The sequence below is a fragment of the Drosophila serrata genome, unplaced genomic scaffold (genome assembly GCF_035046125.1).
Source record: "Drosophila serrata isolate PLE 108 unplaced genomic scaffold, ASM3504612v1 contig_272, whole genome shotgun sequence".
Classification (NCBI taxonomy): Eukaryota; Metazoa; Arthropoda; class Insecta; order Diptera; family Drosophilidae; genus Drosophila; species Drosophila serrata.
In genome coordinates, this window is record NW_028257170.1 from 9721653 (window position 1) to 9734409 (window position 12757).

At 41.9% G+C, this 12757-nt stretch overlaps 1 protein-coding gene across 15 annotated transcripts in view; it reads left to right on the forward strand.

The window, feature by feature from the left end:
- The window catches only part of LOC110190024 (uncharacterized), a 26245-nt gene continuing 13488 nt past the window's right edge, over positions 1–12757 (forward strand). For 4 of the 15 annotated variants that reach the window (XM_020960322.2, XM_086833643.1, XM_020960328.2 and 1 more), the window contains exons 1-3: positions 1229–3585; positions 6140–6232; positions 11574–12541. In XM_020960322.2, coding sequence (XP_020815981.2) covers positions 3468–3585; positions 6140–6232; positions 11574–12541 — 1179 coding nt within the window. In that variant the 5' untranslated portion in view covers positions 1229–3467. Of the gene's footprint in view, positions 3586–6139; positions 6233–8414; positions 8746–10962; positions 11267–11573; positions 12542–12757 lie in introns of those variants that run through there. The other 11 variants (XM_020960323.2, XM_086833644.1, XM_020960324.2 and 8 more) reach the window with 9 other exon arrangements.

The following is a 12757-nucleotide window of genomic DNA, read 5'->3' on the forward strand; positions in this document are numbered from 1 at the left end:
AACAACAATATAACCAGCCAGTGCAGGCGCAGGGATAAACATAAACAGAGCCAGGACGACGGTCTCAGTCTGGCTAGAGCTTCGGTCTAAATGGAATTAAAGAGGCGGCGGCAGAGACCAAAAGAAGCAGCCATCGAGTCATCAGTAGCGCTGTGGTTGCCCATCGTGCGTTGTGCGTTGCCCGCGGAGCTCCGGATCCGGTCGTCGTCCTGCTGCTGGCCATATCGGATATCGGCTACGGATACGGAAGTGTGTGTTGCCCCCGGCGGAAGGCTGAAGTGATAATTAATTGATGGGCTTGGGAGAGGGGCTAGAACTGGTACTGGTACTGGGACTGGTAATGGAACTGGCACTGGTACTGGGAGCAGCAAACATTTGATTTTAAGGGGCAGGTGTAACCCAAATAATTGAACAATTCGGCGGCAGGCAAATCGATAAGTGTCCCAGCGTAGTCATAAATAAGTCGTTGCTGTCGTCCTGCCAGCTGAAGGAGCGTACGGCTCACGTGTGTGCTGGGTTTGATTAATGGCCCCTGCGTTGTACGTTGCGTTGCCAAGGATTCGAGGCGGCAGCTCCTCCCCCCAATCGGCGTATCCTGTCAATCAACACGTCTCCATGAGGAGGCGCTTCCCGTAGGTAACCAACGCAACCAAGACGTTTCCTTGGATGCATCTCATTTAGCACGCTTCTCGATGTGTACTTCAAGCATTCTCATTAAAGTCTTACCATCCCACCTGCACCACATCATTATATTTTGGCCCCGCTAATGCCGTTATAATGACTGCCGCCTGCCGCTTCTTGGCTAATCAATCAGCGGCGCCGGCGATGGCGGTGGCCTGAACCTTTTGCAATTCGTATTGCACTCCCTTTATGTAACACAATCAACCCAACACGGAGCCACCGCGTTCGCACAGCAATTAAATGCCGCCCGGTCTATAAACAGATCTCACTGCCAGTGTCTCTCTCGGTGTGTTGTTGCGGCATTCTTGGGATGTTTGTTTGCTGGCTGGCTGCTGGGGCCCCTTAATGCCAAGTGGAATGAACTTGATGAGCAGCAGTTGCCACTTTGGTGCTGCATTGCATCCACGCCGTGCAACACAAAGGCATCTCTGATGGACGTAGATGTAGTGCGGCAATTGAACCCGACTGCTGGATAGCTGGGATGATGGGAGGAGGACTGGGATGTTGATGCAATGCTGGGATGCTGGGATGCTGGGGGTTGCCTCCTCATAAACATGGCTGAAACACAGAACATGCAATCTGCCGGCTCAACAAAACTTGAACTTGTCGCGTCCACTGCACGAAACTTTTGATGGACCCTCCGTTTTGTATAATTCAACTTTAATGCAGCCTGACAAGTGAGGTCATCCACTTGGCCGATTTAGTTTACTTTCATTAGTGGAATTACTGACTCGGTTTATGCCCAGTTAAATGACAATGTTGTAGCTTTACGGAGTTCCCAAAACTTAATTCATTTGCTTATATAAATATAAGAAAAGAAGCTAGTTTAGGGAAAACGAAGTTTCTATACCCTTGCAGGTTGCGATTGGATCATTCTAATCGATATAACTAAGCCTTATGGATATTAATTTGTTAGTTTTTATTAGGATATTGGTAAATGTACATAATGATTTTAAAATTACAATTTTACGATTTTAAAACTTTGAAAATTTTAAAAAGCTTTTGTCAATTTTTTTTTAAATTGTCTATTGATTTTTAATTCAAGTATAATGACTTTTGGAGATCCTTCAATATTGGACCTTTATATATCACTTACAATATGGACATTATCGGGAAATTGTTATTTTTAAAGTCTTTTATTATAAAGAAATCAAAGTTTAAAAATATCATATAAGTGTTGAAAACTTCTGACTAAAATTCTTATATCCTGAAAGGGTATAAACAGCTATCACAATATCCTGCTTATATCAGGGATTAAAAATTTCCCTTAACATAATAATGTTTATTTAAATCAACATGGAATTTTAATAAAATAGAAACCGGAACTCAAAACAATTTGAAAATCTTAATTTTTCAAAAGTACATAGATGGAAATACTTTGAAATACTAGGAGCTATCAATATTTGTTTATGAAATTTAGCAATATGAATTAAATAACCCAATGCAACAAATGGGTAATAAAAAGCAAAAACTTCACAATGATCTCAATCATTTTCTGTTCAGGATTGGAATATTCACTTTACATTTCCCCGAAACAACATTTCTCCATAAAGATCTGTAAAGATTGGCTGCTAATCGAACTTCTGCATGCCTGAATGGGCATTTTCTGGTCTCAAATGGAATCCCATCCACTTTTAATTTACATTTCGCATCAATCTGGCTGGCAATCAACCAACTCGATATGCGTATCTCTAAAAATACGCCGCAAAATAAAAATAATGTGTGTGATAAGCAAGTGCAGTTGGCCGGATAGCTTCTCCGTAAACACTAAGTATATACAACCATACAGTGTACGGCGGTCGTCGGCCAGAGAACACGGAACGGAACGGAGGCGACACAGAGCACCCGGCAGCAGTGACAAAAAACACAGTCCAAAAGTGAGACCAACTGAAAAGCTTTCGGACGTCCACAGGTCCACACCGCGACCACGGCATTCGTCAGTGAAGTGGGCGCAGGTTTAGTCGGCATTAGTCGCGCTCGCAACGGCACGGCAAACGATCCACGATCCACGATCGACGACATCGACATCGACATCGACATCGACGACAATACAAACAAACGACGACGCATGGACTCCGTGCGCGATTTTCATTCAGTTTTCAGTCAACTTCTCGCTCAGTTCTCGCCACATTCACATCTGTACCCAGACCGGAGCCGGCCGAAAGCCCGGCCAATAGTAAACGAGAACCAATCCAACTGACCCAGCTCCGCAGTCCAGCGGCGGCGGTTAGCAGGAGAACTCATCATTATCCGCCATAATCGTTAGGGTTAGTTACCCCCGAAACCGTAACCGAAACCGATACCGAAACCTCGCGTTGTCACGTAATGCCCATTCGATTTAATTTCATTATTAATTTTTTTGGAATATACCCTTTTAGTGTGTGCGACTCTTTTTCGGGGCTTATTCGGGCGGACGGGCAGTAAGGAATATGAAAAGTGACCGAGTGTGTGTTAAATTAAATCACCGCATTATAAATAACTTGGGAAAATTTCAAATCTAAAATATATTCTCATTGGCGGCCAGCTAGATATATATCTCCGAGCGCGACCGACCGCCCGCCAAGTAATCGAAGCGACAAAAAATACGCAAAGTTCGAAAAAGAAATAAGCGCGAGTGTGCGAGTGTGCGAGTGTGTTTGGCAAATGTCACTGGTGTGTGCTGTGCGTCACTGAAGATAAACCACGAGCACACATAAAATCGCAGCATATAGTATATACAAATATATATTATTCTATTTACGCGCGTGTCTTGTAGCCAACAAAAAGTAAATCTCAACAGCCACAAAATGGAGTCCAAGCGCTCGAAAAAAGGACGTAAAACTCGGCCGGGACAGGTCGCCCCGGTCGCCGACAATCCTCCTCAGCAGCAGCAGCAGCAGCATCCTCATCATCCCTGGGACGAAGGTAGGCCCATCAAGTCCAGCTGTGGTCACTGCATCCGCGGTGTCCCACAAATTAGCCGCGCATTACGCATACGCCGCGTGGGCGGTGTGTCGCATCGCACATCGCCTGTAACGAATATAGAACAAAAGTTGTTCGTTCGTTCGTTCGTTTTGTCGGACAAGACACATGCCCTGGTATATAGCACATTACTTATGATTGCCTGCCAACTTGAACGGCAGCCAAAAAGTATGACAAGCTCTCTGTTTTGGCGCCGCAGTCGGTCGGTCGCCCAATTATAAACCCGTATGCATATTTTTTGCCCAAGTCGCGGAATTCAGATCTTACAGAGACACAAACGCAGTCCAGCGGAAATCGGCAATCACATTGCAATGGCCCCTCTAATACCACACAATTGTCTAGTGATTGGGGTAGTGCCACTTAAGCGATTTGACATGCAAAATGCGAGGAGGAAATCCATGAACTTGGGGTCAGAATTTAAATATTTTGCTAGATTTGCTAGATACGAAATTTGTTTCTAATATATGAAAAGTACATACTCTTTCCAACTTGGTTTATTTAAAGTTTTAAATACCTCTAAAGCTCTAGAAAAAGCAAATAAATTCTGTTGGTTTCATCCCTTCCCTTAAAAAGAACAGTTTTCTAAATTAACTAAACTTCCAGAACCTTTTATTTTTCAAAGAAAAATCCACAATTGATATATGTTTAAATGCTCTTGTAAAAATTATACAGAAATACAAAGTTGTAAACATTTTGCCCTTGCTCTAATGAAACATTTCAAGAAACACAATTTATTAACATTAAATACAAAAGAACACAAGCATATTCAAAATGCTTTAAAACATTATAATGGCACTGATGTTCCAATATTTCATCACCGCCCAAAAATCTTGACCTTCGCAAGAGCATATGAACTTCTACATTTGGAAAACCGAATTTCCTCCACAAGTTTTTACTCGTGGATTTCGGAATCTCTGTGAATTGCTTGGCATTCGGATAAACAGACTGGCTCCGTGCTAGCGGCATCTTCGGTTTCCTAAGCACCAGTACAATGGGCGTAGCAGATCTCTGTGTGAATTGCCAAACCGGTTATGGATGCGCTAGTAACTACCTATTCCCATAGAGACTCCACCACCCCAAACCCATCGACCTGGTGGAGTACCGTTTGCCGTTGCATCGATCATCATTTAAATTCGCCGGAGAATGAGCGTGATCTGTGAACGGTTTTCCACTATTCTCGACTGTTTCGACTGTTTTATTTATGGCTGATGAAAGTGAAAAACAAACAATGAAGCCTAACCAAAAGTCCGTTGAAATTCCCGTTGCCAGTTCTCTTATCACTTGGCACATTACTGTGCTCTGATTACCACTTGAAAGTCATTATTTGGGGCTTTTAAAACAGTAGAGAGTTGAATAGATACGTTTAAACAAAGAGGCCAAGTTCAACATTCCCTGCAGTGGACACTGCACACTTGGATCAGAGCAAGTAGACCGCCACTCAAACGTCACTTTTGGGTCATATGATGGGACAGTAAACATATGGCAACGTTATCTTATCTTTTTCGAAAACAATTATCGGACTACTTTATCTTTTTTACTTGCCAGACTTGCCGATAAGTTGGGGTTTTGTTGCATAATTCTGCCAAGGTATTTATAATGTTGACATTTTAAATATTGTGTAGCACAGTGCTTATGCTAAAAAAGGGTACTTAAAATGCAATACTATAATTAAATTGAAAAACAATTAAATTCCAGTTAATTTATAATGCTTTCCCTATTATTAATAATATTTTTAGAGTAATAATATCCAAGGCAACACAAAAAAACTATCATTTATCATTACTACTTTTACTATAAAAATGAATAGAGCCTTTTATTTGATTTTCCGTTTTTATCCAGCTTAAAGACAAATGTATTTAACTGAGCACCATTAGTACAACTGACATCGACCTTTCCTCATTTATTACATATATTTAAATAAATAATAAGTAAATAACAAAGCAAGTTTGCAATTATAATTGCTTACAGGTTAGGTACAATAATTACGATGGGGGTGATGGAGGTTATCTTTGTTATGGGTTCCTTGCATTTATATTTCATGGCGGCTCATAGCCATCACTCACTGGTGAAGTCAGCTGCTATTCTTGGCAGGCGCAGAGTTTATGATTATTATATTAGATTCATAAATCAATAAGCATTTGCCCCCTTGATACTATCTCTAGAGTCCCCTCTTTTGTATAATTTGTTGTTAAATCATCTTATGGCAAACTCAAAAGCAATTTCCTAGCGAACGTGCTAAAAGGTTCAACCTAAAATATCGGTAAGCATATTCCACGGAACATTTCGCCCGTTGATTAGCATGGCGAAGAAACCGGATGATTCAGAGCAGGTGAAAATTGCTGGTAATTGGCTGCGGAACGGACTAACTGCTCCCGCCATCGATCGGTCGGATTTGAGGAGTTGTCCCAGCTAATGGCGGCCTGATTGATTTCCAATTAGCGGCAGCAAATCGCATTCCCCATCACATGATTCTAAACACACTTTGTCCTAATTGCAGGCCTTTCAGCGGAGAGTCCCCATCCGAATAGAGCCATTCCCGGCACGGGCACAGCACTGACCCGCTTCCTGACCTGCATGGCACCAGTGATTGGTAAACGATTACATCCCCAACAAATGAATCTTTCCCGTGGTCTTGTGCTGTTCCTCCACCATGTTCAGTTCATTCATAAAAAGAGAGAGTGATCATAGATCGCTGTTCCCATTCTCATTGGCAACATGTTGCCCCAAGATCATTGTTTACATTATTCGGTCTGCATCTCGTCTTCGTCATCAGTTTTATGTGTCTGGTTCCGGGAGTAGTACAAGTATCTCTCTGTGTGTTCATACCATCTAAATATTCGTACGCACAACATGAACTGACTCGAAATGAGCTTGTTTTCTAAACAATGAGTGATATTATTACATATTTTGGGTATGAAATTAGATCAAATTGTTTTCTGTGTGCACCTTCATTATTTACGAGTATCGCTCGTGTTTGTGCATTGGAAAAGTTCCTTAAGTTTTGTACTTAACTCGAGTGGCCGAGCGGCATAGTCTGTGCCATGATTTCTGTCAGTCCATCTGCATGTGGGATACCCACGATACGTATACGTTATATTCTCCGCCTGTTTGATTGGGTTTCCGCTCTGTCGCTTTTCCTTCTCATTTCCCCATTTCTCATTTCTTGTACCCCGTTTCGTCTCATTTCGTTCCGTTTTGCTTCCTTTCGTCGGACGGCGACGGCGACGTCGACGTCGTCTTCGTCTTCGTTTTGTTTGTCGTTCGTTGTCGCGTGTGGTTGTTGTTGTCGTTCTTGACGGTTTATTTTTATTTCGGTTTGGAACTAATCGTCAATATGAAGGAAAACCGAAATGTGTATAAAAAAATGTGTATATGCCACAGCGTTCTCCCTGAACTATATTTATAGGTAGCCACATAAATAATTCAATATCTGGCCAGTCAAGGTCAGAAAACGAAAGCTTCTGCTGTTGCGGGCATTAAAATGCAATAAAAAAATACAAAATAAAAACGAATCGGAAAATATGGAAAACTAACATGCTTAGGGGGCAAATCAATTACAATCGGCAATTTCCGTTTGCATTTGAATAATTAAGCCGTACAATGAACTCGTCGCTGCGGTTGAGAAACACGGCGTTTTTGCTTTTGCAATTGTGTCACAAGAATTTATTTTCACAACAAGCACAAATTTGCCAAGCAAACAAAACGCAAAAAAATTTAGCCGGGACGGCGGCCTGAATCCACATAACGCATACGCAATGTGTGCCAGTTGCTACAAATTTTCTTTTACTCATTCATCAGAACATTTCTCAGCTGTGCCACCGAAAATGTTTCTTCAATCGAAAGGAAAATGTTTTTTACATTAAAATTTTCTATTAGAAATTTCATGATTGCTAAAGAAAACTTTGATTGCTTTACAAAAAATATATAATAAGTTATTTTTATAGAAGGCTTTTGTATAATCTCAGTTATCTGTGTACTATTTTGCATCTAAAACTTTTTAAATGTTACTTTCTCTATAAATTAAATAGAACTCTTTGTTATATATACATATAAGTTTGCTTTAAATAACTTATTAACAATTTTTAGAGAAGATTTTCGAAAATTTATTTAGAAATTGAATTACTGTGGTGCTATTTATAAGTTTAATTCATTTTAATAGATATCTTACAGAAATCCTTAAATATTGATGTGACCTAATGACTTTTGCATATAATCCTTTTATAAAAGATACAACTTTGAGATAATTAGTAACTAAAACCATTATCTTTTGGAGTTTTTACTCATAGAAAAGACCATGCTTAATAAGGTTTAATACTAGCTCTAGACCCTGTATAAACCCTTTGGCCTGAAAGACAATAAATCGATGAAGGAGCAGGACAGAGCAGGGATAATGAATTGATTTCCCAAGTGGTTATAGCTAGCTATCGCAATGTCCATGCCAGGCAAGAGCAGGAGGAGCAGAAGGTAAGCTCTCATTAATAAGTTGGCCTGCTCTGGCGGCCCTTGAGTGCGTTACGCTTAAATGATTCTAAATATAGTGGAGAGCGCCCGGCTGACGGCAGATGACACCGACCTTGAAGGTTGACGTAGCCAGCGTCGCATGCAACCAGTGGCGAAAGTGCAGCATGGAACGAAGGAGGCAGAGGAGGAGGAGGTGGAGGAAGAGCCGGTGCCCTGTCTCCTCCTCCACCATTCCCATTCCCACTCCCACTCCCAGTCTCTCCTCTCTCGCCTTTCAATCGGCATGTCGCATTTAGCGATTCGAGAGCAGCGTCAGAGCTTCAACGTCAGCGCTCGATGTTCGACGACAAGTTCGCCGGTGTCGTCGGCGACGGCGCTGCCCCAACTTTTGCTAGTTTTTGTTTTCAGCGTTGGTTTTTTAGCGGCTACGAGTAGTATTCAAAACGCGATTAGACGTCGAACATGTGAGGCTCAGGAGACGCCTCGCCTCGCCTCGCAGCAACTTATTACTCTTTTTGTTTTTTGCTTGTTTTTTCCAAATTATTATTATTTGTTTTTTACATTTTTCCCCCAATAATACCCTTAACTGCCAATGATATCGAGTCATGGTTTATGTTTTCCTCAGTGTCGCTGGCAATTATGGTGAGTGATCTAATGGATTAGCATGTTACGCAATTCGTCAAGTTCGAAGGGTTCGGAGTTCGGCAATAAATTGACAACAACAAAAAAGTGTAATGGACAACGTAATGATTCCTAGAGCTATTACATTGCCACTATTAATAGAGCCCACGTATCCGCACGCGCGTTACGTATACGCCGCGTTGGGCCGCACCAACACTCCCCACGAGATTCCCTCACTCTTCTATCAGTCTGTTCACAAATTTGTGCAAAGTTCAACGGCGACAGTGTTCATGAACTTGTCCGTGATTCGGATTGATTTCCATCTCCAAGTTATGGAGGCGGAGGAGCAGGCAGTCGTCTCCCGCAGGCAGTTGTTGTCCATGCTCATTTATGTATGAAAAGTTGATTTTGAGGAAATGCCTCGCGCCTCAAACTCATTCAACTGCGAACAAGGCGCTCGCCATGTAAAGCCAGTCAAGCCGAGGTAGTTACGCTCGAATTGTTATGGTAAATCCATCCACACACATGTGAGCCTAAATGGAAGAAAATGTAAATATGAAAGGTGCTACATGCTACGGTGAGGAAGTCAGTCCAGATGATTGAATAGTGAAAGATCAAAGGGCCATCCCTAGATATGATATCAGGAATTTCAACCCGAAAGGTACAGTAAAAATCACTCTAGATAATTGGATCCTAAAATGTTAAATATGAATTCATAAATTATGAGTTGGTATAATGCATAAGGTGAAAGAAGGAGAAGAAGAGCATAAGCTTCAAGAAATTTTCATTAATGTATTGCAAACAAATACATATTAAATTACAAATCACTCACTGGATGCCAAATTGTGAATACGAATAGTTTGATTAATTTATACCAATATTTAATCAACTTGCTTGGCGTGTATATATTAAGAAACATAGGATTTGTCAAGCTGATAACAATAATAACTTTAGACCGGAACAAAATGCAAAGAAAGCCAGGGATCTATACAGCACTTAGTGCTTGTTTATGCACTATAATTCCCAACAGGGTCTAGCGAGAAGATGAAAGTTTTGTATTGATGATGATGTAGTGACATCCTTCTGAAAATTCTGTATAAGCAAGCTTACTTATAGTGTTTGATGAGCTTCTCATGATTTTTGGCATTATATACTTTTCCTGATTACAATTTTTCATTAAGATTGCCAAGCAAACAGTATGAACTTTGATCAAATACATGCCTCCTCACCACATTATATATTATTATTATTTTTTGCATCATTTTTCTATAATTACCCATTAAAACCTTTTGTCAGCTTTTCATTATTCTTGACATCATCACTCGCGAAAGGAAAACACACCTAGATGAGCCAAGAATCTGAGCTCATTTAACCCCATAAGACGAATGATTAAATCGATGTGTCACGATATATATTAATGAGTGAAATCTGCATTATTTAGATCCCATACCTCCCTCTCTGCAACTCTGTGCCAATGTGTTGCTATATTCATTCACCCACAGAAATAATCAGAAAGGCGTAACGAAAAGCAAATTTTTGTTCTGTACAAACAATTAAGTTTCGTGGGCTTGTAATTCATCGATGTGATTGCGTTGGACCCCCCAAAAAAACATACAAATATGGAATAAGTAGACATGTGTGTCTATATAGCAGCGATAAGCAAACAATAATTGTTGAATGTAAAATGCACATAAACACACAGATACATATAGAGAGACCCACTGAGAATTGGGCACATGAATGCAAAACGAAATTTACTTTTAGTTTTTGTTGATTTTGTTCATAGTTTTTTGTAGATTTTGTTGCTTGGTTGGGTTGTTTTTGGTTGCTTTGGTGCTCTTGTTTATGCGAGGTGTGCTAAATTAACGGTAATATGTGTGTAAAAACTGCAAATTGTTTACGACTGGTTGTGTGCGCCACTATTTCTCAAACAAAAACAAGAAAGAAGGAACGCCAAAGAATCTAGCCTCGACTAGGAGATACCCAGCATTAAACTAAGCTCTCCATATCAACTTGACCATTTAAGGTTTAAAATATTGTAGCTAATAAATTACTATTTGTTGGGTATAGCAACATGTTGGTTTTTAAACAAAAAGAATACTCCCACCATGTACCAAGTATAGTTGCAAGAAACTAAAACAAAACGGCAAATAAATAGCAGGAAAGACAAGAGAGAACGCGAGCAATTGTAAAATTTGTTAAGCATAAGTATAAGTATTTTAAAACCAAAACAGTTGAGCGCAAAAAGCAAAGGAAAATTGGTCTCCTCTCACCGCCAGAGTAGTAGCATTCGGATATTTAGCTTTCGGGGGGCTGCCTTTGCGAAAATCCGTTTGGACGGACCAGTTGGCCCCGGACAATTTCAGTGCACGGCTCGTGTACCCGCCGCGAATTGCGCTGATATCCAAGTACCATTCGAATTCGATTGATTTTTATTTTGAAAATAAAAAGGGAAATCCGAAAACGAACCGAATCCAACGAAAAAACGAAAAGCAGGAATCGGATTCGGGAAGGAATCGAGTTCTACAATTGGCAATTTGTGGTAAAGGAATGCCTCCTTACATTACACATATTTCGTACGAGTATTTCGTAATTGCAGCTTTCGAAATCGAAAGAATTGAGAATTGACTAGCGAGAATGTTTATGCTGTCCTCTGTGTATGTGTGTATTGTCTCTCTTTCATCTCCCGACGTCTCGAAGTCGGGCTGCGACTTATGTAATTGTGTCTCGTCTAGTGTCCGATGTTTGCGCTTATTTTTAGCACCTGTTGCTGGCACCGTGTAAACACCTGAGTCGTCCCCTCCTCACTCACGGGTTCTCTTTTTCATCTCCCCCTCCCCCATGTGTAGTGTCGCTACCCGGCGCTGGAACAACCGCAACTGAGCAGCCGACCATCCTCCTGATCAACGGCCTTGCCAGCGACGCCCAGTTGGAGGAGAAGCAGGTCAGAGCGGCCGCCCTGAAGCTAGCCCTCGATAGCAACTACATCGAGGCACCTCAGCATCCCTCAGCAGCAGTGCCCACTACACCCGGGGGCTCCCATCTCCTCGACTTTGAGTCCCATCTCATCGAGAGCGTCTCTGGCGAAGGCAGCGGCGTTGGCATCAAGGAACTGCCCCCCATCGAGCAGGAACTGCAGCAGGGCACATCCAAGGTAGGCACCGATGACGCAGAGCCAGTGATCGAGGTGGAACCGGCTGGCGCCAAGACCAAGCAACTCGTTGAGACTTTAGCGCCTGCTCACCAAATCGCCGAGGTCGACGAGACGGCCACTCCGTCGGAGGAAGTGCGACGCACCGCCGAGCAGCTGGTGGATGAGATCGAACAGGAGCTGATCCAGGCACTCAGCAGGGATGTAGACGAGGCACAGCAGCTGCACAAGGAGCAGATCCAGCGCGAGAAGGAGGAACTCAGCTCACTCTCCAAGCAGGTGGAGGTGCAGTTAAACGAACTGACCGGCATCCTCAAGAACAAGCCCCAGGCGGAGATTGTCTTGGAGCTGCCAACGGAAGAGGAGCAGAAACCAAAGCCACTCATAGCCGCACCCAACGAGCTGAAGCTCGTGGAAGTGCCAACGCCAAAGACCGAGGCTGAGGAGCAGGAACGCCAGGAATTCATCGACTCCCTGCCCCAGATCGAGCAGAATCGCCTGCAGGGTAGCGGAGCGGAGGAAACAGATGCTCAGCGGCTCTCGGCGGACTGTAAGCGGGAGTACTATCAGTCGCTGAAGAAGTACCTGCTGCACAGCAGCCAGGATAAGCCACCAGTGCCACTCCAAACCTACCGTTGGGAGGATCTTAAACGAGCCAAGGAACGGGTAAGTTACCCATTGTTTTATATTTTAAAATTAATAGTATAGAATTAATACTATAAAAATATAGTATAATAGAAAGTTATGTTTGGTAAACATTAAAAGGCAAATCCAGTTAAATATAATAAAAAGTAAGTTTTGAAACAATTATTGTTTGAGTAAAACTTGCTAATAATAAAGTTCGTATAAATAGATTGCAAATTTTGCTAGCCAAGAATGAAA